General features: G+C 36.8%; 1 protein-coding gene across 2 annotated transcripts; it reads right to left on the bottom strand.

Annotated features, from left to right (window-relative positions):
• Positions 1–10: 10 nt before the first annotated feature.
• Positions 11–27,865, bottom strand: DIS3 (DIS3 homolog, exosome endoribonuclease and 3'-5' exoribonuclease). 2 transcript variants are annotated; one of them, XM_036250334.1, is made up of 21 exons: positions 27,515–27,781; positions 27,196–27,263; positions 23,708–23,901; positions 22,953–23,026; positions 16,108–16,275; positions 15,193–15,357; positions 14,022–14,135; positions 13,759–13,896; positions 13,056–13,202; positions 12,604–12,720; positions 12,240–12,341; positions 11,292–11,356; positions 11,120–11,204; positions 8,297–8,424; positions 7,075–7,161; positions 4,847–5,003; positions 3,086–3,300; positions 2,806–2,974; positions 2,518–2,676; positions 1,422–1,544; positions 11–786 (listed from the first exon to the last, which is right to left on the bottom strand). In XM_036250334.1, the coding sequence occupies exons 1-21, from the start codon at positions 27,740–27,742 to the stop codon at positions 703–705; spliced, it is 2,787 nt and encodes a 928-aa protein (XP_036106227.1). In that variant the 5' UTR covers positions 27,743–27,781; the 3' UTR covers positions 11–702. The 2 variants fall into 2 exon arrangements, with proteins under 2 accessions (XP_036106227.1, XP_036106226.1); XM_036250333.1 differs by lacking the exon at positions 27,196–27,263 and adding an exon at positions 26,579–26,736 and having other exon boundaries at positions 586–786; positions 27,515–27,865.
• Positions 27,866–27,883: the final 18 nt, after the last annotated feature.

Genomic DNA, 27,883 nt, shown 5'->3' with positions numbered 1-27,883 from the left:
TTCCCTTTAATATGTATTTACACAATCCCCCCTTTCCCATATGATACACATGCAGTATAAAAGCCATTCATTACCTACTTTTTATTTTATAAGTAACAACGATATGACATTTAAAGTACTATCCAGTCTTTCTTTGAATCCTAATGCCTTACTTTGGGGAGACATTTGAGATGAAGGTGAAGGATGATGATCACTCATATTACCCGGTATAAAACAACTATTTTTCGAGTCAGATCAAAATATCCTAAGTCTTGCCTTCCTATAACAAGCACAGCTGTTTAAGAACCATTAAGAAACTACAGGAGGCTTTCTAACAGAAAGAGAACCCATAATACAACTTAGGTAAATTAAAGATAGCAAAGATTATTGAATTCCCTGACAGATCTTAATTCTCTTGAAATTTAAAAACTGCCATACCAAACACAGCTTTCAGGGTTTACAAAGGATAGATTGTTCCTTGCTTCTAAAACTGTTGTATTTTTCTCCATAGGAAAATGGTAGTTTTTTTCCTAGCAATATTAAATAATCAAATTACCTACGCAAAGTTAATCTGCTCTCTAATGAGCTGACAAATGCTCCCTTTAAAAAGTATCAAAATGTACATAAAAGTAATAAACTGTTTCACACACTTCTTAGGTTTAGAAATGTCCTAACTTTTTTTTAAAAGGAAACCAATCCTTGAAGTTTTTCTGTTGGTTGTAGCTATTTTTCAAGCTTCATCTTCTTTTCCTCTGGTTCATTAATGCCCACGTTTGACGTATCAATAGGAACACTTATTCCTGGTATCTAAAGTAATGAAAATAAGGAAAAATTAGGTGAGTAAAAGCATAAAATAAGGAATAAATCTCATCCTCATCTTACCCTTCCCCACTGGCACTCTGAATTTCAAAAGGCTATAGGGGTAGAGGGGTTGGAAAAGGTTTTCCATACAATGTATATATCTCTCACACAAAGTAACATAAGTTCAAAAACGTTAGACATTAACATCAACAGGTGAGAAACAGGTCACTTTGGAACTGTGTTTAGCACGTCCAGTTATCCTAGCTGAGCCACTGACTGGCAGCATCGGAGGTCGCAGGTGTATGGGGCAAAACAAAGGTTAAGAACCAATGTCTTATGCGAGACACACTTTATCTTAATCTTCAAAAGTGCACCTCTCAAAACTGATAAAAGTGAAAAATGACTAGGCGAGAGATCTTAAACAGCTCTGCTTTTGTACCAATGGCCTCAGAAGAATCCTAGGGTAACTAAGATCCTATGGCCGAGGGAGATCAGTGAGGAAACAGGAATTGCTATGCAAATATTTGTCCTCCACACCACTTACAGAATTCCCCGTCATTAAACAGAAATAACTTATGACTGTATCTGTCTTTCACAAAATATATTACATTATAATACAGACAGTATAAGTTTGGTCTTACCTGTGGTTCTACTAGGGACATTCGAATTTTCTGATGCTGCAGATTTGACGAGTCCAACATGATTTTTACTTTAACTTTATCAAATATATGAAACACAGTATCTTCTATTTTAAGTGAAGGTATCTAAACAAAACACATTTTACAATTTCTAATTACTTTTATACACTTGAGGATTTGCTCTAATTCTTTATAGTTTACCTTTCATATTATTTTAAAAGCTTATATTTAAAAATTACTTCAATATTTAATAAGGTGTTCAGTATAATAAAAACCACTAATCTAGTAGCTTCACATAAATATAAGCTACCATACTTCCTCCTTTCGTAAACATGATCTGAACATAACATATTCATTCCTCTCAGGAGTCTCACCAGCAAACTGCTGGGCTAGTGGAGGAACGCAACGCAAAGGCACTGCAGGCAGAGGTTGCTTTGTAGTTCTAGAGGTCAGGGAAGTAGGCAGTGTGTCAGACCAGAGACACTGGAACCGGGTTAAAAAATCCCCTTCCCTAAGCGCTAGGCAGTCATTTATTTATTCCTTTACTTGAATCCATCTCTCCACCTAAGGACAAGTGTAATTCTAGTTTTCCTTAGGGGGGAAAACTTTATATGGTATAAAAGAAATCAAGGTCAACGTGTGTATGTTGGAAGTATACTGGGGAGAAACTGAGTACAGCAATTGGCACAATTACATTCTGTCGGATACAAAATCAATTTCACCCTTTATAGGTACCACTTGAATTTTATAAAAAAAAAAAGTAACCTTTACTCGACCAAAAGAAAACAAGAATAAAAACATTAGAGAGCCCTGGCCGGTTTGGCTCAGTGGTTAGAGCGTCGGCCCAGGGACCAAAGAGTCCTAGGTTTGATTCCAGCCAAGGGCACAAACCTCGGTTGTGGTTCCTCCCCGGCCTGGGTTGGGGTCCAGAGGCTGGCAACCAATCAGTGTGTCTCTCACATCTATGTTTCTCTCACACTCTCCCCCTCAGATTCTATCTGAAGATAAATGTAAAAAAATATACATCCTTGGGGAGAATTTAAAAAAAAAAAAAAAAAAAAAAAAAAAAAAAAAAAAAAAAACATTAGAAATACTATACCTCATCGTCATAAATAAGCCGTGGCTTGGGTTTGTCCTTTTCTTCAAAAAAGACTGTACCTTCCAAACCATATTTTGGAATTAACACCACAATAGCATTTTTTTTCACAAAAAGAATATAGGCTTCTTCACTTACTATGCCTTTGCTTTTGAAGAATAACTATAAAATAACATATAATCTTATTAAGAACTGTTATAAATATTTTGAAATTAACAATTTTTTTTATTAAATTAAAAAATGAACAAAACTTCATTTCTCCTAAGATTACCACTAGAAGGTAATAAATACCTGGGTATGAAAAGCCACTGATGCACGCTGGGCATATTGAGCCATTTTGTGCCGGAAATTGAGATTTTTGCATAACTCTGCAAGTTTGTGCTTGTCTGTCAACTCTGGATAAGTACTATCAGCCCCGATAGCCACAGCCAGCAATCGATGAACAATGATGTCCGCATATCTAGATATATAAAGGAGAAACAAGAATCATGTGACATTAGCATTAAAATGCCTTTTTAAAATTCAAAATTAACTATTTCCTATTTCCTTCCATTTCAAAAGGAAAAAGTACCTTCTGATGGGTGAAGTAAAATGCGTGTATATTGGGGACGCTAAGCCGTAGTGATGAAAATCATTATCCATTCCAGAGCAGAAGTACACAGCTTGCATCATGCAGCGAGTGGCTAATATTCTTAACAGAGTGTTCAGATACGGGAAAGTACGAGAATCAGCCCGATCCAAAGAGTCAGCCAAAGACTTGGCTGTATCAGTTTTAATTTCCAAATTCTGTGAATAAAGAGGAGGGAAAGATCGCTATGTTTTATTTACTTTTTTTTTTTTAAAGAGCACTGTTTTAAAATCAGTACCATCATGTATTCAAACTACAACAAATTCGACTGAACAGATAATAAGTGTTTATGTTTTTAATAAATAATAAGTGTTTATACCCTTTATTCTTCACCTAGGAGACTGAAAATAAATGTGTAAAAAGCAACAATTGTCTGTGCAACATCAAAGCTTAACATTTTCTGAAAGCATTTAAAGATACTGAAGTATTGCCCTGGCTGTTTGGGCTCAGCGGTTAGAGCATGAGCCCTCAGACCAAAGAGTCGCAAGTTCAATTCCAGTCAAGGGCACGTACCTCAGTTGTGGTTCAGTCCCGTCCTGGTCGGGGTCATGTGGGAGGCAATCATTCGATGTGTCTCTCTCACATTGATCTTTCTCTTTCTCTCCCTCCATCCCTCCCACTCTGTCTGAAAATAAATGGAAAAATATCTTCAGGTGAGGATAAAAAAAATAAAGAAACTGAAGTATCAACACTCTGAAGAAAGGATGGAGGGTGCAGTCGTGCTGTTTCTAAGCTCAGCCTGTGCCTGCCTAATCGAAGCAGATCTGGATACTTTCCAGTATGTCTGGACTTTCTCTCCAGACAATTTTCTTCAATTCAAAGTAGAAGTAAAGGCCAGAAGCAAAATAAAACAGTGTTGGTCACCACTGCTCAAATACATCAAACTTAGCTGCTTTATTCTACTACTTGGGCAGATGAGGCAAACATACTTAAATTCTCCTCGCTCTACCCAGATCTTAGGAAGAAATAAGAAGAGAAAATCCCCGAATCTCTAGCATGAGACTTAGAGCAGAGAAGCTGATCTGTTCTGATGGCTATGATATGGGTAAGCCCACCACAAAGAAACCAGCACCATTCTGTTAGAGTAATGTCCCGAGATTCAAAACAACTCCTTCCAGGTCTCTTCTGGACAGGAAAGATAGGACCTGAACAAGTGATACGAAGAAAACCAATGTAAGCCACAGTCACCCCAACAATAAGGGTATTTATACCTAAATGAAAATCTGACCAGAGGCAGGGGTATATGAGACTGAGAAAATGATGCCCTTTCTGTATGTTTCCATGTATGCAATAAATAGACTTCCTTTTTGGAAACATGATATAAAGGGGACTTAATTGATTAAAGAGAAAGAGAAAAAAATTATTTAAGTCTCTGAAGTTAGGCAGTTCAGAGGAGTCATGAAGTAACAGGTATAAAGAACATGTATGTGTAAAGGCACAGAGACATGGAAGAGTTTATTATGTCTAGGATATGCAAGTAACTTCTTAAGCCTATATAAATGTATCAAATTAACATACTGTACATCTTAAATGTACACAATGTATATGTGAAATATATTTCAATAATAAAAACTAAAAACTACTGTCATATTGTTGTATCAAGAAACAAGAACATTTTTATGGAGATGTAAATATAGATTATTCAGTGCAATGGATAAATCACAACACACACATAGACAACTTTTCAAATCTATTGGACCTTACCTTAGATTTAGCTGCCTTAACAAGAATTTCATAATTTGATGGAGGAGGAGCAGGATGTTTTCGAAGCAGAGCATTCTCAGAAAATTCTTCATGAATTTTTTTTGCAACAGAGATATTGGCAAGTAACATAAATTCTTCCACCATGGAATTTGTTTCTCTGCCAAGGAAAATATCATAAAGTAAGGAAAGAGAATTTGAGACTTCTATATAACATTTATTTACAGGTTACCTTTTCTACCTACAGGATAATGGAAATATTTCCTATGTAAGCATTCATGTGTGTGCGCACATGTATATTTTTATACTTACGGCTCTTCATTTCGCCCCTACTATGCTAACAATCTCTTCCTATGCACCTACTATGTGAGACAATCTTGTGCTAAAGGAGACTTTACAAACTGTATTAAAACTTTTCTAACTCTAAGTAATATATAAAATCTAAATCATAAACATTTTACCTCCCTTTACTGAACCCAAATAAAAATACATTTTTATTTAACTATAAATCCATAAAAATAAAGTTTACTAAGAAGAATTAAAAGTTTAAGTCACATAAATTTTGGTTTAAAAATTTAAACTTTGACCAATAAATCAACAAAATGAAGAGATCATATTTACAACAGCTATTCTGGGTGCTTCTTATGGGTCAGACATTGTGCTCTATATACTGTGGCATATATAGACTCACTCTCTTTTGCAGATAAGAAGACTGAGTATTACTGTCTGCTCAAGATCAGAGTTATTAATAGTAACAGGATCCAAGTTCACATAACCGACTTCAAAACTCTTAAGCAATCTGATACTGCTTTTCAATCTAAATACTTAGACTATGTCCATTTAAAATTTAGTTTAATAAATAATCTGACTTCTGTTTATAAAGCACTTTCTTTCTCCCAAGTCACTGAACATGAATTAAACTTTCATTCCTGTTTCCATTTCAAATACCACCTTATAATTTCCTGACAAGACTGCTAAAGTGATTAATTTTTAAAATATTAGTAACGCCTCTTATACCTTTAAAACTTATGGGGACAATCTCTTAGAAATGTTTTTCTTCTAAGGGTAGAAAAAATGGATGATGTTCTATTTTGGCAAAGTAAAATTCAACTTTTTCCTTCAAAAAGAGCTCCTAGTGTTGGACTCACTGTTCATACTAACATCAGACATATTTGCACAGAAGTTCCATCCCACTAAGGTATTTTTTAATTTTAGTTCTAATGCTATAAAGCACATACTGGTTCTAACTAACAAACTTAAGTATATTCCCATTTTTAATTCTCAGTCATCTACTGAGAAAAGTACAAATGCAAATTTAATTTCAGAATTACCTTATATAAAGGTATAGAAAAGAGCTCTAACTGTAATTTAACCAACAATTTCCTTGCTTCCCATATCTTAACTAAATCAATAAAACAATAACAAAGTAGCTGAGAACAACTTCTGAGTACTCTTCACAATACCCTGTGAGGTATGTACCATTATCAGTCACAAATAAATTGAGGCACAGAAAGTCAAATCACTTGTCCAGAGTTGTATAGGCAGCAGTGGAATTCAAACCTAGGCACTCTAGAGTCAAAGCCCTGGGCTTACTATTCCATCCTACCACAGTACATTCTACATTAAATACTTAAGAAATTAATCAGGGCAATCTTCATTTACCTACTATCACTATCACTAGTCAAGTTTTAATAAACCACACACATCAAGACATACCAATTCAAACTGGAAATTTTTCTATGGTAATACTAATCCTAGTTTTATGTAAAAAAAAGAAAAACTTAAAAGTGAGATACTTTTTTTTTTTAATCCTCACCCAAGGATATTTTTTCCATTTTTTTGTACAGATAGAGTGGGAGGGAGAGAGAGGAAGGGAGAGAGAGAGAGAAACATCGACTTGAAGGGACACATCGAGTGGCTGCCACCCGCACGACCAACCAAGGCCGGGGACAAACTGCAACCGAGGTACGTGCCCTTAGCGGGAACCGAACCCGGGTCTCTCCGGACCGCAGGCCGACGCTCTAACCGCTGAGCCAAACTGGTCAGGGCGAGATACTTACTTTTTTATACAGTTCATAAGCAAAAACAAAAAACAAACCAAAAAAACTACAGAAATCATAATGCTACTACAAATAGATATTTTGGGTATAAATATGTTTTATTTACTAACAAACTAGACATTACATTTAAAATCAAAATCTTATCTAGTGCCCATCAATAAAATTACATACCTAAGTTCCTTGGTCTGTAGATCTATAGGATCATGAGTTTCACTGTCCATGTGAAATCGAACTTCTGGAGAAGAAAGAGTCAAAGCTCTAAATAAAAATTAGGGGTGAATTATTCAAGTGAGCCAATAACAGACATAATTCTGGAAGTGATTCTTTTAAAACAGAAAATGATTATACCAAGTATGCAACAGTTATTCTTCTGAAGGCTTTAGGGCCATCTGTTAAATTTTATAGATCTAAAATGCACTTAATAAGAAAGCAACACAGTAAAATATGAGTTGCTGTGCTTCTGAGGGTTTGAATATCTTCTGCCCCCAAGCTATAGGATTTTACTCCATTACATGGGAGCTGCTACAGATAGATCACTAACATTAGAAGATCCACAGTTCAAAACTATCTTCCACATAAAATCAACCAACAGAGAAGAGACTAATAAATTACAACTACTAATATGTTACAAATATTGATGGCTATTTATGTGAGTGATATATGTCAGATAATGTACTATACTAAGTGCTTTACATGTGTGGTTCAGTTAATGCCTTGGCAACTTCTCCTTTGAAGAGTAAATTCCCACAAAGCAAGGGAAATCAATGTTTCTTTACACCTTGACGCTACTTTCATCAGGTCAGCTATAAATCAACCTAAAACTTAATGAGGCTGGGTAACCTTGTACAATCATGGAAAAGGGGAAAAAAATAAAAGATGAGACAAGTTAGTGAGAACCAAGTCCTTTTCTTCTTTAACTCCTCACCTTTATTATAGGAGCTACGAAAAGAATACCAGCAAAAAAAATCCCAACAAATATTCCCTGCAGTAAGTGCATTTTAGATCTGTAAATAAAGGGTTCGACATCAGATCTATTATGTAGTAAGTGCATGGAAACTCATTTCTAATTAAAATTAGACACAATCCATAGAGGAGTCTTAAGGAGCTCTTACCTTCCTAGAATTTTTTTAAGATCTTAACCTCATACATAACAGTTTTTAGGACAACAAATTACAAGGACAGAACTCCACAACAAACACCAGTCCAGAATTAAGTTGCTAATATTTAAAAGGTAGCTAGAAGAAGTAGGATGTCTCAACATAAGAGTCCTTATTCAGCCTATTAAATAAATGATCACTGCCAATGATAAAACACTTTACAGAGTTCACAAGTTATCTTAGTACCAAGATAAATGAATTAAGAACTATCTTAAATAGATGTTTTTTAAATGTACCCTTTTTCGATTCTTCTTTTTTTCAAAATTTTAGCTAGTTTATTTAGTCCACGGAGACTAATAGTAATATCATCATTCATGGCCGCTGAATCAATTCTCATTTGAGCTTCAGCATATGTAAGAGAAGCCTAAAGAAGAAACCATATGTTAATACAACCCTTAAAATTTATAAAAACTGGTTTACTACATTTCTCATATTTCCACTACATAAAATCCATAATTTTGAAAAACCTAAATATCATTAACAAAAAAGACATTTCTAATATTTATATTCTACATCTACGATTTCTGGTTCATTAACTTTATTTGATGCATTATGTAATGTAAACGAACTTACGTTAAAGTAATATGGTAGTATTGTAGTATATAAATTGCTTAAACTTATCTTACTTTCATATTTCAAGTAATGCATAAATACTCAGGTGATGCTAAAATAAAAAGTAAGGTTTGATTATACTGATGATAACTACGGAGTGAAACCCTTTCTAGAAGAAATTACTCCCCTATTCACTGGCAAATAATTAAGAAAACTACAGTAATCCAATCATCAGGTTTTGTAGGAAACCTATTAAATACTGAAAATTAAGTATCTAAAAATGAGACAAATCATAGAAAAAGATTTAAAGTAATTTCCAACATCAATCCAAATATACAAATAGCTGCTTCTGTTTCTACTTCATTCCTCACGGAAAACTATCATTTTTTTTAGCTGATTCTTTAAAAAAGATAACTTCATGCCCCAGTCAAGTGGCTCAATTGGTTGAAGTGTCATCCTGCGCACCAAAAAAAAAAAAAAAAAGGTTGCGAGTTTAATTCCCAGTCAGGGCACATACCAGGGTCGCTGGTTCAATCACCAGTCAGGGCAAGGACAGGACAGCCAATCAATGTTTCCCTCTCACATCGATATTTTTCTCTTTTTCTCTCTCTGTCCCTTTCTCTCCCTCTAAAGTCAATAAACATATCTTCCGGCGAGGATTTGAAAAACAAAGGAACTTCACAGTAAAAATCTAGAACAGCATATGAGTAGTTAAATGATGCAAGCCAAGAGAGATTCTGGAAATGGGAACTGCCAACTCCTCTACTAGAAAGAGACCCCTTCTAAAAATGTTTTCTGAGTCCAGAAAGGAGTAGCAAGAGATATTCAAGGTGATGAAAAGCAACAACCTACAACCAAGACTACTCTATCCTGCAAAGCTATCATTTAGAATCCATGGACATATCAAGAGTTTCCCAGACAAGAAAAAGCTGAAGGAGTTCATCACCACCAAACCAGTATTATATGAAATGTCGAAGAGTCTTCTTGAAGGAGAACAACAACAAAAATATAAACAATAAAATGGCAAATAATACGTATCTACCAACAATTGAATCTACAAACAAAATGAGCAAGCAGAACAGAAACAGACTCATAGATACATAGAACTTTTTGTTGCTTGCCAGATGGGTGGGGGCTGGGGAGATGGGTGAAAAAGATGAAGGAATTAAGAAGTTCAAATTGGTTTTTAGACTGATGAACCTCAGAGGGAAGCGGGGGAGGGAGGGCAGGATGAGATAAACCAAAGAACTTCTATGCATATGTGCATAACCAATGGACACTGACAACAGTGTGGGGAAGGCAGGAGGTGGGTGGGATTGGGGAGAAAGGGGTCAGTGGGGAAAATAGGGGGGACATCTGTAATACGTATATTCAACAATAAAGATGAATTTAAAAAAATAAAAATAAAGCTGTGGCCAGTTTGGCTCAGTGGTTGGAGCGTCAGACTGCGGACCAGAGCATCCCAGGTTCGGTTCCTGCTAGGGGCACATACCAAAAATAAATAAATAAAAATAAAAATGTTTTCTGTTAAATGTTCACTAGATTTTTTTTCCATATAATTTTGTTATAATAGCAAAGTCTGGGAGAAAAATAAATTCATTGCTATTTAAAAATAAAATCTAGGAAGGCTTAAATCATTCATACATCAATATTCGTCAGTAACATTGCTTTCTTCCCAACTGCTAGTTCATCACAACAGAAAAAATGATGTTAAAGTGAGAGAAAAAGCAGATAAATTTTAAAAATGGTTCACTGGAAGAAAAGGGGTTTGACGTTACAGAAAGATTAGGGGGAAGTGAGAATATGGGGAATCTGGGGAGAAGTACAAAAAAAGGAAAAGGAAAAGGAAGACAATCTGGCTCTATTCTGTCAGAACACACATCTCAGCCTAGGTATGCTGCAATCCAGGACCGAATTATTAGATCATTTCTATGAATTAACATGAGAAACAAGAAGATGGTATATAGGCCAACTATGAAAATGCTAACCAGTCATAAGTTGTGACAGCTTCAAATACTGTGATTCCTGGGTTAAGGCAAAAGTCATCTATTTGGTCTTTTTAAGTATACAGGCTTTATATGTTTCTCAATACAGGATAACAACTACATAAACTGATTTCTAAATAACATCAAGAATTAAGCAGGTAACTTCAAAAATGTGGATTTTCTTGCCACATTGGGGAAAAAAACTCTTATTCAATAAGCCCAAACTTTTTAAAAAAATTTTTTTTCTTTATTGATTTGAGAGAAAAAGGGAGAGGGAGAGAGAAAAACATCGATGAGAGAGAACATCGACTGGCCGCCTCCTGCATGCCCCCCAACGGGGATCCAGCCCATAACCTGGGCATGTATCCTGACTGGGAATCAAACTGGCGACCTCTTGGTGTATGGGTCGATGTTCAACCACTGAGCCACACTGGCCGGACAGCCCAAACTTTTTCAACACAAATTAGAACATTTTAAATGTATCGAAGATTTTAAACATTAAATATTAACCAGGAAACTAACCTTTGAATTAATGGCACTTTTGGTAAACCTCGTTTTTAGGATTTCAGCGTTGTGATTCATTTCCCAAATACATGAAAATGCCAGCCTATGGGAAAACATAGATTGTATTTGTTAATGGGGATCAGTTACAGTAGTAACTACTATGTTCTTATGAAAACGAATGCATAAATACCTGTCAACATTACATCTTAAGGAACATAAGTTAGAGCTAAGCAACTCTGGAACCATGTCAATCCTCTGGAAAGAGAAGAGTCACAGATTACTTCGTTATATCTATACATTTATTTATTTGAGATTCTATTCTCAAATGGCATTAATTTAACAAGGGAAAAAAAAAAAGTGTATTCTGGTCTTTATGAATAGAATTGAAAAAACATGAAAACTGAACTTCTTGTCAGTGAATCTAAGGCGGAGTCCTCTATACCAACCACCTAGTGTCCTCTGAAAGTCTGAAATCTCCAGTCTCAATATTAAGCGTGTACTAGATGACTGACTGACAGCCCTGTTAGCTCTATGACTGGACCTTTCTCCAAGGCTTAACACAAACTATATGCTGTTTTTAAAATACTAAAACAGACAACACTAAATTTTTATGGAAAAAAGCTACACAGAACTTTGACAATTAATTCCTAACAGACTAAGCTTAACTTTACCCTCCACTTTCACAATTTTTTTCTGTAACTTTATGGGACTATAAATACAGAAGAATAAACAGTAAACGGGGACAGAATAAACTCATGATTTAACTTTATAAAAACAAGAAAATATATTTTAATTAGTTACCTATAAATAGTAAAGTTAAATACTACACAATTTACATCAACTACATTGGACCAATCAATAACAAAAAACACTGGAATATTTTCGCTGATTTAATGTCACCTTATTCTATATATTATTAGTCTTTTAGCTAATTCATGTATGATTCCAAACTGACTATTCAAGAATTCAAAAGTGCCCATTATCTCTATGAACTAACTGCACAATGAACACAATAGTTATTCATCAAATTTCACTAAATACTGAGGCAAACATCTCAGATGATTTTATTATTAAGAATAAAACAGGTGATAAAAAAGTTACAAACATCAAAATTCCACTTTAAATTTAACATGTTTACCTTTTCACAAAGATACACAGTTGTCCCCCTTCTGGCTGATTCCTGATCCAAAGCATTTCCTGGCCTAATAAAATGGCTAACATCAGCAATATGAACACCAACCTTAAAAAGATAAAAATGAAAAGATGCCAACATGCTTAATTGGATAAACGGAGTTTCAATGAGAAGAAATTTAGCCAAACTGAAAAAGGACTCTGTCACACTCCCCATTTCAATTTTTGATACATACCCATTAGTCTTTGTAACTACAACTGACTATATTTGGCACAAATAATTCACAAATAAATTCTACAATGGGTGAAAAGAAAACGAACTCAAGAACAAAACTATACGAGGATAAGAATATAATTACAAAATTACAAACCTCCAAATTTCCATTTTCAAGTACTCTACAATGCAGAGCATCATCAATATCAGTACATCCCGGTGGGTCTACACTACAAACACAAAGATGTCTCAGGTCTTCTCGGTTTTTCATGTCCTAGAAGATGCCACACAATTAAGAAACAAAAAACAGTTTTGGTAGTACAAATGCAGCACAGCTCTTATGAAATCAACAATGTATTTTTAAAAAAATGTCCTCTTATTTCTTAATGATAACCAGACATGATTTGCAACTTGTGGTTTCCTTGCCTTTGAAAATTTGACAAAAGCCAATGTTGGTCCTCTAGAAAAAATTATCTTTCCGATTTCTATAATACCTAAGAGTTCTGGACCTAACTAAATGCAGGGGACTATGATTTCTACATATTTAAAAACACATACAGAATTCAAACAAAATTAAATCAGACACAGTAATTTATAAAGTCAACTTACCTTTTCAGTAATGCTCCAGGGCATCTTTGGCAGAAAGCTAAGGACTGCCTGTGAAAAAGGCTGATGGGGCACATCGTGCTCAAGCAACAAAACTTCTGTTTCAGTCTCTTTATCTCCAACTTCACCTAAATTTTTCACAAAGTGTCCCTAAAACCAAAAGTTATTAGAAAGGTATTATTTTGTGGCTTTTTATTGGGTAATTTGTATTTTATTATCACATTAAACTCGAGCATTTATATATAACTTTAGTATTTCTAAATGCACCCATAACTACTTCTTAGAAATGACTGTAAATTAAAGCTGATAATGATGACAATGCGCAAGTGTTTCATTCATAATGAAGACTTAATGAAGGCCTAGTTTATTTCCTAGAATCATTCAAGTTTAAAATATGCTTCAAATACAGTAGCTTTAAAATCTGTTTATTAGCATCTACTTAGGTCTGAAACACCATTTTGGTAGTTACTATCAATAAAAGTTATTTGTTAGAAAATTTGGGTAAAAGTAACCAAATGATTTACATTAGAATTTCATGATTAATTTTCAAGTTGGAAGCACTAACTTATCAAGTAATTTGTGAAATATTCCTAAATTTCAGTATGAAGTTTATAGATAAGCATATTCCAGTTTTACTAAAAGAAGGAATTTTATTCCCAAATTTTAAATAATATATTCTAAAATAAAATTACTGATTCAAACTTACATTTGGATATCTGGAATTTCTGGGCCATCCATCAATAGCAACGATAATTCTATGTCCTTCCAATGCAGAAGCTTGTCTAGTTTCTATCCTAATTCGAGGAATTCTCTTGTCAGCAGGTGTAAAGAGATGTCTTCTTGACTAGAGAAAATTAGGAGAAAATATTCACATACACACAAAAAATCAGGATGAAGGCAAGGGGAGGGCTGTTAAGTTCTATTAAATTATACCATTTTTTATTACACAGCAACATGCTCTTTACTTACCTCCTTAATATCAGACTTGGAAAGCATGCCACAATATGGTCTCCAATTTCTTTTTATTATTCCTACAACTCTTCCTGTAGGCCTTAACATTTTTTCATTTACAGCAGTCTTAAGCTAAGATTTAAAAACAAAAAATCTTCAGTTATTTTTCCTTTATGTATAATGACACAGTTTCCCTTCATAACTAGAATATGAATATGGATATTAATATTTTCAGGCCCTAAATTATGACATAAAGTACAGAATCTTGAAGTTTCAAAATTCTAGGCAAGAGCATGCCAAACCAAACCATGGAAATTTTCCATAATAATAAGGAACTACAAAAACAGATAATCAAAAAATATATATATATATATAACTGAGTAAGTATGTCAGAATTCAACTCTTTTCAATTTTAGTATGAGGATTTACTAACATATACACAGGTCTGGGAATTAATAGACTAGAATTTTAGTACTAGTTTGTACTAATTAGCTGTGTAGCATTTATTAATTTCTTTAAAAAAGGGATGTATTCTTAATGGTTCTTCCTTATCCAAAATAAAAATCCAAATAGAGAGTATTTCCTCTTAGAAACAGCAGAAGGGTCTTATGGTACTTCATCTCTAACATTCTTCTATGGCCTAGACTCTACAGGGATAATGTCATAGCAAGACTCCAGAGCACTGAATATAATTCCTGGGGGAAAAAACTACTAATGGGGTGTGAATAATTCCATTATTCTTGTAATTCTAAAATAGGAAAATAAACAGTTCATACTGCATAGACTTTGGCTCCTGAGAAACAACTGAAAGCACTGTCTTCATAATAAATATGGTAATAGAGAAGGAATTATTAAACACTCAGATATAAGAGCCCAGAAGTACATCTATTATGCTAAGGACATTTTAACATTACATAAAAGCATTTCAGAAAATTTTAATTTGCATTTACTTAAAACTCATTAATTCAGACAGATCGTGTTCTGAATGTCATAAAGGTCAAGTTTCACACTCAAGGTACAGATTTTTTTGTATTTAAACCCACTTACTGGAGCAAAATAAGACATTACTTTAAAAGCAGACTACTTAAAATAGAGGGGAAAAAATCAACTCTGTAGAACTACAATTTTGTTCAATAAATCTGAAAGCAACACTATACAGACAAAAATTAAAACTTGTTTGGTTTCATACAATGCGTTCTGTTTCCTCTTCTTTCTCCGCATCGTCTTCATTTTGACCTTCGTCATGTAAAACCACAGAAGATGGTGCTACCCACTGATTCTTGGGGAGAAGCTCCACAGCCACAATGTCTTCATGAATAGCTCGGTTTAAATTTTTAAGCCCTTGTAAGATTATCTGTGTAAAAAGTAAATGGCATGTGTCCAGATATTTTTAATGGCCATAATGAAAAGTTTACTTAAAAGTTTAGATATATTCTGAATGTCTCTATGTATCTCTACTTCTCCTCCTTTATATTTTTCTTCCTTATTATGTCCCTTTAGTATACTATCTTAATTTCTCAATATCAAGTAGAAAAAACATGGTCAGAAAATATGGGTTGTGTTCACGGCTCCACCATAAGTCTTACATTAGTACCAAGAGACCTTGGAAAATGTCTTAATCTCTAAACCTCAATGTCCTGATTGGTAAAACACAGAAAGAGTACCTACTTTTTTTAGGCTGGGTTGAAGATTAAGTGAAATGCAGCATGCAAAGCAGTTAGCGGAGTACCTGGCAAAATGAGCATCCCAAAGTAATTGCTATTCACTTTCAAGGGTGTGAAGTCCTCTGGAGAAATTACATATTATGTAAATAGTATTTCCCGTAGCCGGTCATAATATATAAAATAGAGGCATCTATTTATTATTTGATTGACTAGATTTTTATTCCCTAAAAGTAGGTTAATAGAAATTTCATTTCTTCAATAAGCAGTTTTCTAAAACAATGATTAATTCTAGTATCTCTACCTCCCATATAACTGCCTCCAAGCTGATCAACTGGGAATACAAAGCAAATGTAAATTCTCATACAAAGTTTAAACACTTATGAAAGAGAATACTGAACAAAAAGTATTTTAGAGTATAAGGAATATAATTACACACTTGCCTCTTTATTTTCTTCAGCGTCTCCATGAACCCATACTGTAGCTTCTAAGTAATTTTCCCTGCTGGCTCTAAATGTTCCCTGAAGGTACGTGCCAGATTTTATGCCTTGTTGTAGCTTACTTAAGGGAAGATGCTCTGAAAATATTATTTTTCCACTTTCTATTTTGTTCTGTGAAATAAGCAAACCAAAAGATACAGTTAGTATGTAAATCTTCTGTACACTCAGTACATAACTATTAGCACTATCAAGTAATTTCTTTTAAAAATCTTCCACATCATGGCACATACAACTCTACGAATGAGAGAATATGGCACAGTGAGAAAAATACGCTTTTTATTCTTAGGACAACTTACACAACTATTTCAATTTCATTACATCTAGGTGTTTAGCCACAGGTGTACGTCACCAAGAAACTCCACATACCCCCACCAACCATCCCAGGCCTCCCTCAATGAAGGGATGTATTTAAGTGGGCAGAAAGATACACAGAGGCTAATTTGAAGCCTCAAATCAATGAAAAGCCTATGGCTACTAAAGCATAAGAAAAGCTCTTTTCATTTTGGCTACGTATTTTAAATAGCTAAGGATATAAGATAGAGGTTAAGTTGGGAACTGCCTTAGATCTACCAACAACACCTATCAGGATTCTTAACAATCTCAATATCCAAATGCTAACTGCTTTGGTTCCTTTCTTGTCCTTCTCCATTTCCCACAGTTCTTCACCCTCCAAGGAGAATACTTTACACTTTCTCCTTCACATGCTTAACTCTCTAACTTCCCTGTCTTCCTTCCTCACTCTCAGATGGATGACCTCAATATCCATACTGAGAATCAGAAGCAGTCAGTAGGGACTTCATCCTCCCACTGCTGACCCTGCCCACCTATTTGTATCTACACCAAAATCTCACCTTTCCCTCCTATACCAGTGAATACAATGTTTCTGTTCTTTCATTTTTAAAAAAGATATTTTTATTGATTTTTTTTTTTTAGAGACAGAGAGGAAGGGAGGGAGAGGGAGGGAGAGAGAGAGAGAAACATCAATCAGCTACCTCCTGCATAGCCCCTACCTGGGATGGAGCCCACAACCTCAGCATGTGCCCTAACCAGGAATCAAACCAGCAACTTTTTGGTGCGAGACTATGCCCAACCAAATGAGCCACACTGGCCTGGGCTGTTTCTGTTCTTTCAATTGGACACTGCAAACCATGGATCCTCTCCTCTATTTAAAGAACTTAGTCCTTTAATTATCTCCTGTCTCTAGAATCAAATCCCCCCCTCTCTATTTTAACATTTTCACCATCATGTAAACATAAGATGATCTATTAAGAATAAATAAATAAAATTTTGGTCTCCTTCCAGACACTAGCCTTATCTTTTGTTCCACTTAATACCAAAACGCTAAATTGTATTCTCTAGAACAGCTGTATATCTACTTACCCACCTGCACTCTGGCATGAATCCACTACAATCAAGTGTCATCCTTAGTCAACTGAAACCAATATTGCCAGGTTTACTAATATATTATCTTAGCAAATACAAAGCTCTGCTCTCAGTCTTATGAGATTTTTTGAAATAATCTTTCCTTCCCTGAGACATATCAGCACCCAAATCATCATTCCTTTGGTTTCTGTCCTATTTCACTGATTAGTTTCCTCTGCCAGTTCTCTTGTTGCTGATCTCTAAATTTTGTCATATTCCCAAGACCCCTTTCCTTTCCTTTCCTTTCCTTTCCTTATCAACATTTATTCCTTTAGTTCCTCCCATCTTAAAAAAAAAAAAAAAAAAAAAAAAAGAGCCCTAGCCAGTTTTGCTCAGTGGTTAGAGCATCCACCCACAGACCAAAGGGTCTCGCGTTTGATTCAGGTCAAGGGCATGTACCTTGCTTGCGGTTCAGTCCATGGCCCTGGTCAGGGTCATGCAGGAGGCAACCAATTGATGTGTCTCTCTCACATCAATGTTTCTTTCTGTCTCCCTCTCTCCCTCCCTTCCACTCTATCTAAAAATCAATAAAAAATATCATTGGGTGAGGATTAACAAACAAACAAAAATCTAAATTTTAAATGTATGGGTTGTATGATATGTGAATTACAGCTCAAAAGAGCTGTTTTTTAAAAAAAAGTCTCCTTCCGGTCAAGATGGCGGCGTAGGGAAACGCAGTATCGCGTTCTCCCACAACCACATCAAAGTTACAACAAAACTACAGAACAACCATCATCCAAAACCGCCTGAAATCAAGCTGAATGGAAGTCCTACAACTACGGAATTAAAAAAAAAAGCAGCTACATCCAGACTGGTAGGAGGGGCGGCGGCGCGAGGGGTGGCGGCGGCAGTGCGGCGGCACTACGGGCTGGTCCCACACCCACGTGTGGCGGATAAAAATGAGGAGGCTCCCGTGGCTGGGAAGGTCCTTCCTGAGGACTGAGGGGTCCCCGTCCCACACCAGGTGCCCTGCTCAGGTTTCCAGTGCCAGGAAGAGAATCCCCATAACTTCCGGCTGGAAAAACCAGCGGGAACTGAGGCTCAGGGAGGCTGAAGCGGCTGGAGCCCCAGGCAGCTCCTTAAAGGGCCCGCGCACGGACTTATCGGACTCTCTCCCTCTAAGCTCAGAGGGGAGGCAGCTCCAGGGGTGCCAGAGACATACAGCGAAGAACCGAGCTGTTTGGCACTGGAGTGAGGGCTGGAGAGAGGGCTTCCTCAGGGACAAACGTGCTGTAAGAGGCTTTTGTTCCTTTGGTGAGCCCTTCCCTGGGGTGGCAGACAGTTGCCATATCTGGGACTCCAGCAACCTGGCTCACACTGGTAGCCCCGCCCTGCTGACTCCCTGAGGCCCCGCCCCGCCCCACACAACTTTCAAGCCCACCCAAGCTGTTGCCACTTGCTTAACCATAGGATTGGCCTGTCTTGGATCCTGCTTCAGGTTTTTCCTAAATTCTTTCAAACGAGCAGCATCGGGTCTCAGCTAGCCCCATACCTCTCATTAAGTAATACACAGAAACAAACACAGGGAGGCAGCCAAAATGAGGATACAAAGAAACAGGTCCCAAATGAAAGAACAGAACAAAACCCCAATAAAAGAACTAAGCGAAATGGAGATAAGCAACCTAACAGATGCTGAGTTCAAAATACTGCTTATAAGGATGCTCAATGAACTCAGTGAGGGCCTCAAGAGCATAAAAAGGACCAGTCAGAAATGATCGCTGCACAGTTAGAAACGAAGGAGGCTTTAACTGAAATAAAGAATAATTTACATAGCTTCAATAATACAGTACGTAAATCCAAGGAGCAAACCATCGATTTGGAATATAAGGAAGCAAAAAACGCCCAATCAGAACAGCAAAAAGAAAAAAGAATCCAAAAAAATGAGGATAGTGTAAGGAGCCTCTGGGACAACTTCAAGCGTGCCAACATTCGCATCTTGGGGGTGCCGGAAGGAGAAGAGAGAGAACAAGAAATCGAAAACCTGTTTGAAACAATAATGGCAGAAAACTTTCCTAACTTGGTGAAGGAAACAGACATACAAGTCCAGGAAGCACAGAGAGTCCCAAACAAGATGAACCCCAAGAGGCCCACACCGAGACACATCATCATCAAAATGCAAAAGGTTCAAGACAAAGAGAGAATCTTAAAAGCAGCAAGAGAAAGGCAGCTAGTTACCTACAAGGGAGTTCCCATTAGGCTGTCAGCTGATTTCTCAAAAGAAACTTTGCAGGCCAGAAAGGAGTGGCAAGAAATATTCAGAGTGATGAAAACCAAGAACCTACAACCAAAATTACTCTATCCTGCAAAGCTGTCATTTAGAATCGATGGACATATAAAAACCTTCCCAGACAAGAAAAAGTTAAAGGAGTTCATCACCACCAAACCGTTATTATATGAAATGATGAGGGGTCTTTTTGAAGAAAAAGATAAAATGTATGAACAAACAAAATGGCAATGAATACATATCTATCAACAATGGAATCTACAAACAAAATGAACAGGAAGAACAGGAACATTCTCATAGATACAGAGAACATTTTGTTGGTTGCCAGTTGGGAAGGGGGTTGGGGAAATGGGTGAAAAAGGTGAAGGGATTAAGAAGCACAAATTCATTGCTAGACTGACAAACCTCAAAGGGAAAGGGGTTGGAGGGGTGGGAAGAGATAAACCAAAGAACTTATATGCATAACCAATAGACACGGACAATAGTTTGGGAAAAGGTGGGAGGGGGGGTGGGAGTGGGGAGGAGGGGGTCAATGGGGGAAAAATGTGGAACATCTGTAATACATTTTACATCCAACAATAAAGATGTGGGAAAAAATAAAAAAATAAAAATAAAAAGTCTGCCAATCCCTGCACTAGATAATCTCATTTGGTCTATAGCTTTATATACCGCCTTTATGCTGAAGACTTATAAATTTATGTCTATTTTCTAACCTCATTCTTGAGCCACAGATTTGCATACCCAACTATGCATATCATAAAGGTACTTGGAGCTCTGACAGGTATCTCAAACTTAAAATGTCTAAAATTACACTTGTGATTTCCTACCTAATCCTGCTTCCTCCTTCATCTTGTATAAAGTGATACCATTTACATAGTTGCTTAGGTAAAACATCTGGAGTTATCTATATTCCCTCAGAGCCCCATCTAATCTATTACCAAGTCCTAAATCACCTATCTACAAAATACACCCAATATCTGAGTACTTCTTTCTACCTTAACTGCTACTGCCATGGTCCAATTTTGTCTTCTCTCTCCTGAAGTACTAAAATATTCTTCTTCCTAGAAAATCTTGTTTCAAATCTATTCTTAAAGCAGTTGGATAGGTCACATTATTCCCCTGCTCAACAGCTATCCAGCACTAGAAGACTAAAATCCAGTATTTTCCCCCATGACTCATTATATACTATTGGTCCCTGCCTACAGTTCTAACTCCATTATTAACATTTTCTCCCTTGCTCATTCCATCCCATTTTAGCTTTCTTGATCTTACCAACTTATTGTAACCTTTGAACTTGCTGTTTCCTCTGCATGAAATGCTCTTGCCCTAATTATTACCATGGCTAAGTCCTTTACATAAATGAGCTAAAATGACCCTGTCTCAAAGCAATCTTGCTTAGTTAACATCTTTCACATCTCAACTTAGACATTACTTCTATCGAGAAGCCTTAACATTCCAAATCTGGGCTAGGTGCCCTTGCTAAGTACAGTCCATTCTACTACACTGCTTATTTTGAAAACACAAAATGTTCCAATGCGACTAATATACTAGAAAATATTAGGCAAATGAACAAAACTGCACCAGGTGAACCAAGTTACACAGGAATACACAAAACACATACACAGTCTCCCAAACATCTAACAATTACCTCAGATCACCTCAGTGATACCTCAGTATGTTATGAGCCTCACCATCTGTCTAAATTTAGATAATCCTCTTTGCACATGAAATTTTTGAGTATGTGTCCGTAATTACATTTTCCCACTAGCTCTGTGGTTTTTATTACATGATATTGCATAACACAGTGAATCTGAGAAACACACACTGTATTACCACAAACTGACTATAATTTCACCGTACCCTACACTTACCATAGTACTTAATCAAATACTGTGTATTACCAATGTTAGATTACTTGTTTCTTCTTCTAGATCAGTGCTATTCAAAACAACTTTGTGATGAAGGGAATATTCTTTTTGTGACGTCCAAGATGGAAGCCACTAGGCACAAGTGGCTCTTGAGCACTTGAAGTAGATAGTGCAACTGAGAAACTGAATGCTTAACTTGAATTAAATTTAAACAGCCACATGCAACTAGTGGCTACATGTTAGGGCAATACTAAATTGATAATCCAAAAATCAAGTCCAGTTTTTATTTTTTCACTTCCATTTAGTTTTTCTAAAGTAGCCGGATGAAGGCAAACAGGGATGGGAAAAATACTGTAAAGACTGGATATATGTATAATGTTCTATGACATAAAACCAATTTCTATAACAATAGTTACCATTTACATTTACTCTGGCTACATGGTAGGCACTGAGATAAGAATTTTATTGGTACTGTTATTATCTCATTCAATCCTCATTACAACACCACGAAGTCACTATTGCTAAACACACTTTACATGTAAGGAAATGAGGGCTCACAAAGTTTAATGATTCCCGTAACATGCCCTCTCACATCCACTATTACAGTGATCCCTCTGCCTCTAACCTTGCCCTTGAAACATACAGTGCATCATCTTACATATCAATATTAGAGTGCTCTTTCACATAAATATCTCTGATCCTTCTACCCCATCCCTCCTAGGAACACTTTTAATACACCCTTAATTTATTTTAGCCTCCCATTACAAGGTAGAGTGCCCCGAATTCTATCTGCTATCATCTCTTCAGAGAGATCTTTATATGTTTAAAAAGTACTAACCTACAAAACAAATTCTAGGTGCTCATTATCAGGTCCCTATCCTTCCTGTTCTTCCTCTTATGACTCCCTTCCCTCCTCCTTCGAGATTACTGGTACAGTATGCTGTCTGCAGTGGGCGCCACTTCTTTGTCAAATACCTCCTCCTATTCACAAACCAGCCATGGGTTCCTTTATTGAGTCATCAAACAGTGCTACTAAGTGCCAGGCCCTACTCAAGCTGCTGACGATATATTGGCAAACAATGCTACTTTGGAAAGTCAAGTCTTTTAGGAATGGCATTTTGGATAGGAAAGCCTGTTATAGACACTCTTACTGTCTATAACCCAACTCCTACTCTAATTCCCACTAACATTCCAATTTTTAAATTTCATATCCCAAAGTGGCTATTTTAATATTTTCACTTTTCAGAAACAAAATTAAACAAACTCAAACATACCTCTTCTTCAGACAAACAAGCAAGACGATCTATAAGTTCAGGGTTAGCAGTTAGGCTCTTCACATATTCTTCACCTGAAAAAGAAGTTTTATTGCTCTTGATAAATTCAAATATTTTCTGTTTTTTCTTAGATGTGGAAGAACATCAATAATCTTTTTTTTTTAAAAGAAGCCCAAATCTGTTGATTTGGTCATGCCCAAGCAGAAACAGTGGGTCAAGCATAACTATGAACTTTTATTGCTATGCCAATTCCAAACGATGATGCGGAAATTAGCCACTGGGCAGAACACACTGAGTTTAGTAATGCAGAGAAATTTAAAAATGCAAGAAGTCCCTGGAGGGTTTGGCTCAGCAGTTAGAGCATCGGCCATGGACCAGAGCATTGCAGGTTCAATTCCGGTCAAGGGCACATACCTCAGTTGGGGTTTGATCCCTTGCCCTAGTCGGGGTCATGCAGGAGGCAACCAGTAAATGTGTCTCTCTCACACTGATGTTTCTGTCTCTGCCTCTATCTCCCTCGCTTCCTCCCTCCCTCCCTCCCTTCCTCCCTCCCACTCTATCTGAAAGAGCAATGGAAAAATATTCTCCAATGAGGATTAAAAACTAAATTTAAAAAATGCAAAAAAATATATATATATGGTAACAAAGAATTATAAAAATTTTATACAGTAAAGTGAATTTCTGACCATGGGCCTGATAATAATTTTTATATGCATTTGCAAACATGAATTAACAGTCTCTATGCTTAGACTTACAAGTGAAAGCTGGTATTCCTTCCTCTATGGCTTTCTCTTTGTTTTTCCTGTCATTTGTAATGAAGATAACTTGCAGCTGATTCTCTGCTGATATTTTCTTCAAATGTTCATTGTACCATTTTGCTGCTACTCTAATGGCTCTATCATTCCTGTCATTAGAATTTTCTCCTTCTTTTTGTTCTACATAAGTTTCTCTAAATGTAAAGAAAACAATTTTTTTAAAAGAAGTGAAAATCAATAAAAACAAGCATATACAAAAAGTCTTAGGACATAAATGCTAATAACCAGTAAACTTAAAAGTCAATGGTATGCCCTGGCCAGTTTGGTTCAGAGGTTAGAGCGTTGGCCTGTGGACGAGAGAGAACTGGGTTCAGTTCCCGCTAAGGGCACGTACTTCGGTTGCAGTTTGTTCCTGGCCCCATTTGGGGTTGTGTGGGTGGCAGCCAGTCGATGTGCCTCTCTCACATCGATGTTTCTCTCTTTTCCTCCCTTTCTCCCTCCTGCTCTATCTGAAGATAAATGCAAAAATGTCCTTGGGTGAGGATAAAAAAGTCAGTGGTATATCTTTTTCTTTTTAGGATCCTTATAATTAAGTTCCTAAGATAACAATTTGCTTAAAAAGAAAATCATGTTGTTACTGGAACAGTAAAAAGGCTAAAACAAATTTATTTTACCAAGAGGAAAATCAAGATCAGAATTTATACTCAGGTTGGAACATCAAATAAGTAATGGTTTGGTGAAAAAAACTATAATAAAACTTTGCAAGTCTGATAATAATATTTCATTTGAACTGTAGATTAACAGTAATTTTAAAAGCTATAAATAGTACAACTAGATGACTTATGATCATGATTCTATAGTTAAATATATAATGCATGTAATTTTCCATAGTAAACGCACAATAAATGCCAGAGGCTACCTACAGAGAAAAAGACCAGACACAGATATGACTGCACACTCCTTTCTAAATTTATGTACTCTGAACTCCCAAATATCTCAGTATACTCATTTAAATGTTTATCAAGCCAAATGTAAGTACAATAACAAAACTCAGTACAATAACTTATAGTGCTTATAGATAACTGATTCAATTTAAAAATTTTAGATTTGTTTAGAGTTATTTTATTCCTCACCATTATTATGCACCTAGTAATACTTTAAGCATAACAATCAAAGTCATTGTCATAAATTTTTGAATTGGTTTAGCATGACTTGAACAGAATCTTAGATGAAATTTGCCCAAGTGTCCTAAGATCTAAGATTTTTTCCTGTCAACCCCAGTATTGCTAAACTCTATTCAGTGAACTTAAGTTAACAAAATAAACTCTCATTAGGATTCTGAATATCATGTTCCACAAAAACTTGGTCTTTCTGCACTGAAAAACAAATGACATTTCTGCTTCTAGATTTCAAGGAGGAGCTAGGAATAAGGCTACTAGTGCTTTACTGATGTTCTTTACCACAACAGTTCTTTGTTTTTTTGTTGTTGTTTTTTTATCCTCACCCGAGGACATTTTTCCACTTTTTGTTCAGACAGAGTGGGAGGGAGAGAGAGGAAGAGACAGAGAAACATTGATGTGAAAGGGACACATTGAGTGGCCACCACCCACACGACCAACCAGGGCCGGGGACAAACAGCAACCAAGGTACGCGCCCTTAGCGGGAACTGAACCCGGGTCTCTCTGGACCGCAGGCCAACGCTCCAACCGCTGAGCCAAACCGGCCAGGGCAACAGTTCTCTGTTTTATGTCTGAGATATAAAAATAAAAAAGAGAAAGTTGAGAAATAAAAATTTTTAATTTGCATGTTTCAGTGTGATTTCATTACCAGATCTACCAGTTAATCCAGTGGTCCTCAATGGGGTAATTCTGCCCCCTGGGAACATTTGTCAATATCTGGAACCATTTTGGGGTTGTTACAACTCTGTGGATGAGTGGGAAGTGTTCCTACTGGCATCTAGTGAGTAGAAGCCAAGGATGATGTTGAACATCCTAGAATGTATAAGATAGCCCAGCCACAGCAAAGAATTATCTAGTTCAAAATGTCAGTAGTGCCAAGATTGAAAAGCCCTGATCTAACCTATTAAAAGCATACTCAGATGCATCATAGATTTATGTAACATAAAAAACTGTGATATCAGGGGTTGGGGGTGGGGGTGGGGATGAAGGGATTGCACACCCAAAAAGAGAGAGAGAGAGAACTCAAGGACATGGACAATAGTGCAGTGGAGGGGGATGGGTGGTGGTGGAAGAGGGCCATAGAGGGGATAAAAAGTGATGGAAAAAATAAAATACAAATGTGAAAAAAAATCTCTATTTTCGAAGATCACACATTATGTTCAAACATAGTTTTTGAAATTTGAAATATAACAAAGAATTCTATACTTTAATCATACTTTCTTCAATGTGATCAGTTACAAGGTATTAGTTTAACTTTTAAAAGCCCCTTAAGAATAAATCTGCTTTATATTTAAAACCTCCTTCACAAACTTTGACATTTTATTAATCTATGTTGGCTATTCATATTATATGGTATTACAGAAACCTAGGCAAATTTTATCTACCATGATTCTATTGCTCAACTCATACTAAAATCAATTCAAAATGAAAACATTTTAGAAATAAAAGTACCTACTAAAGCCTAGGAGTCAGAAGACCTTGGTTCTAGATTTGATCCAAACAATGCCTATGTGATCTTAATTAGGTCTACTTTAGTATTACCTTCTGTACAACTGTGTGAGAACCAAATAAAACTCCTATAAGTAAGAAACCTATCAGATAGCTTCTGACATCACAAATTACTGACAGGAGCCCTTCCCCAAATTTAAACAGTTCTGTGGTTTTCTGATAATTATCATAATTTTCCTCCTACCTATGGTGCTCGTTAGTGAATGTATAAAAATGCTTCTCCTGGTTATTAGTCACATCTCGAATTCGTTTATATACCGGGGCACTCCGATTTCTCACTTCTTGCAGAACTGTCTGCAGTACAATTACATTCCTGATGGCAGGGTCCTCAAGAACGTCAATCTTAAGAGAAAACAAAAGAAAAAAATTTTTTTCTATGTTCATTTGTAAATCGTCCTGTCGAACATAAAACCCTATCATTTAAAAATACAGTAAATGTAGCCCTGGGCTGGTGGCTCAGTTGGTTGGAGCCTTCCAGCACACCAAAAGGTTGTGTTCCATTCCGATCAGGGCACATACCTAGGTTGCGGGTTCAATCCCATCAGGGGGCATATGGGTGGCAATCCAGACTCACATCCATGTTTCTCTCTCACTCTCAAATAATCAACAAAACATATTCTGGGTAAGGATTTAAAAACCAAACACTAAGTAAATATACATTAAGGTAAGGAGATATTCTGCTATATCAGGTCTGGTAGAGAAAAGCACATGTAAAACAGAGTAATTCTAAAACTTCGCAGAATTAAGTCCATGAATAAAGAAATACGGTGGCCCACATAGTTTTCATGAGTGGGCACTTACAAGCTGCCTGGGGGTCGCAAGCTGGAGGCCATAGAAGCCCGGGTCCCCGGCCTCCAGACAGTTACAATCTAAAGCAGAAGAGACACCAGGAGTTAGAAAAAAAACGTATCTAAAGTCCTTATGATTCCAAGAACTCAAAAACAGTACATAAAAGGAAAAGAACCTCGGCCTGGGGGACAGGAGGCGGGAGTCCCGTCTGGGTTTGCCTCTCCCTAAGTGCGTGATGTTGCCCAAGACGAGCCTCCTAGGGTCTCAGTTTCCCTGTCAAATTCCTTTTGCTGGTGGGGCCGCGTTGCCCCAGGTTCGCCCGCCGACGCACCTGGTGCAGCAGCACGTTGGTGTCGGGCAGCAAGTAGTGCGGCTGCGGGCAGAGGCTGCTCGCCAGGTCGAGGGGATGCGGCTCGAGGACCGGCCCCTCGTGAGCACCGCCGCACGCCGCGCACCCGGGCGCACCGCAGCCGATGTCATCCCGCAGGTAGTGCTCGTGCACGATCTTTATCACGCCGCCCGCCCGCGTCTTTTTTAAGAAAGTCTTGGACTTCAGCATCGTGCCTCGCGGCGCAGAGTCCCGACTTCGAAGCGCTCTTCCGGCGAAAAGTGTCAAGCTAGGAGCCCTGCCGCACAACTATGCTTTACCCGGAGGTTCGCCCCTTCCCGCTCCTAGATGTTAACGACCACCTCTCGCGGG

Source organism: Molossus molossus, unplaced genomic scaffold, assembly GCF_014108415.1.
Source record: "Molossus molossus isolate mMolMol1 unplaced genomic scaffold, mMolMol1.p scaffold_m16_p_9, whole genome shotgun sequence".
NCBI classification, from domain to species: domain Eukaryota; kingdom Metazoa; phylum Chordata; class Mammalia; order Chiroptera; family Molossidae; genus Molossus; species Molossus molossus.
Note: the sequence above shows the minus strand (reverse complement) of the source record. Positions and strands in the feature narration are given on the sequence as shown.

Excerpts from the sequence above, each read along its gene's own strand:
- DIS3 (XM_036250333.1), bottom strand. The coding sequence starts at position 27,742 with ATGCTGAAGTCCAAGACTTTCTTAAAAAAGACGCGGGCGGGCGGCGTG. Across the intron at positions 16,276-22,952 it reads CTTGTTTGTCTGAAGAAGAG|AACAAAATAGAAAGTGGAAA; the intron begins GTATGTTTGAGT and ends CTTATTTCACAG. Across the intron at positions 13,897-14,021 it reads CCAAGTCTGATATTAAGGAG|TCAAGAAGACATCTCTTTAC; the intron begins GTAAGTAAAGAG and ends AATTTTCTCTAG.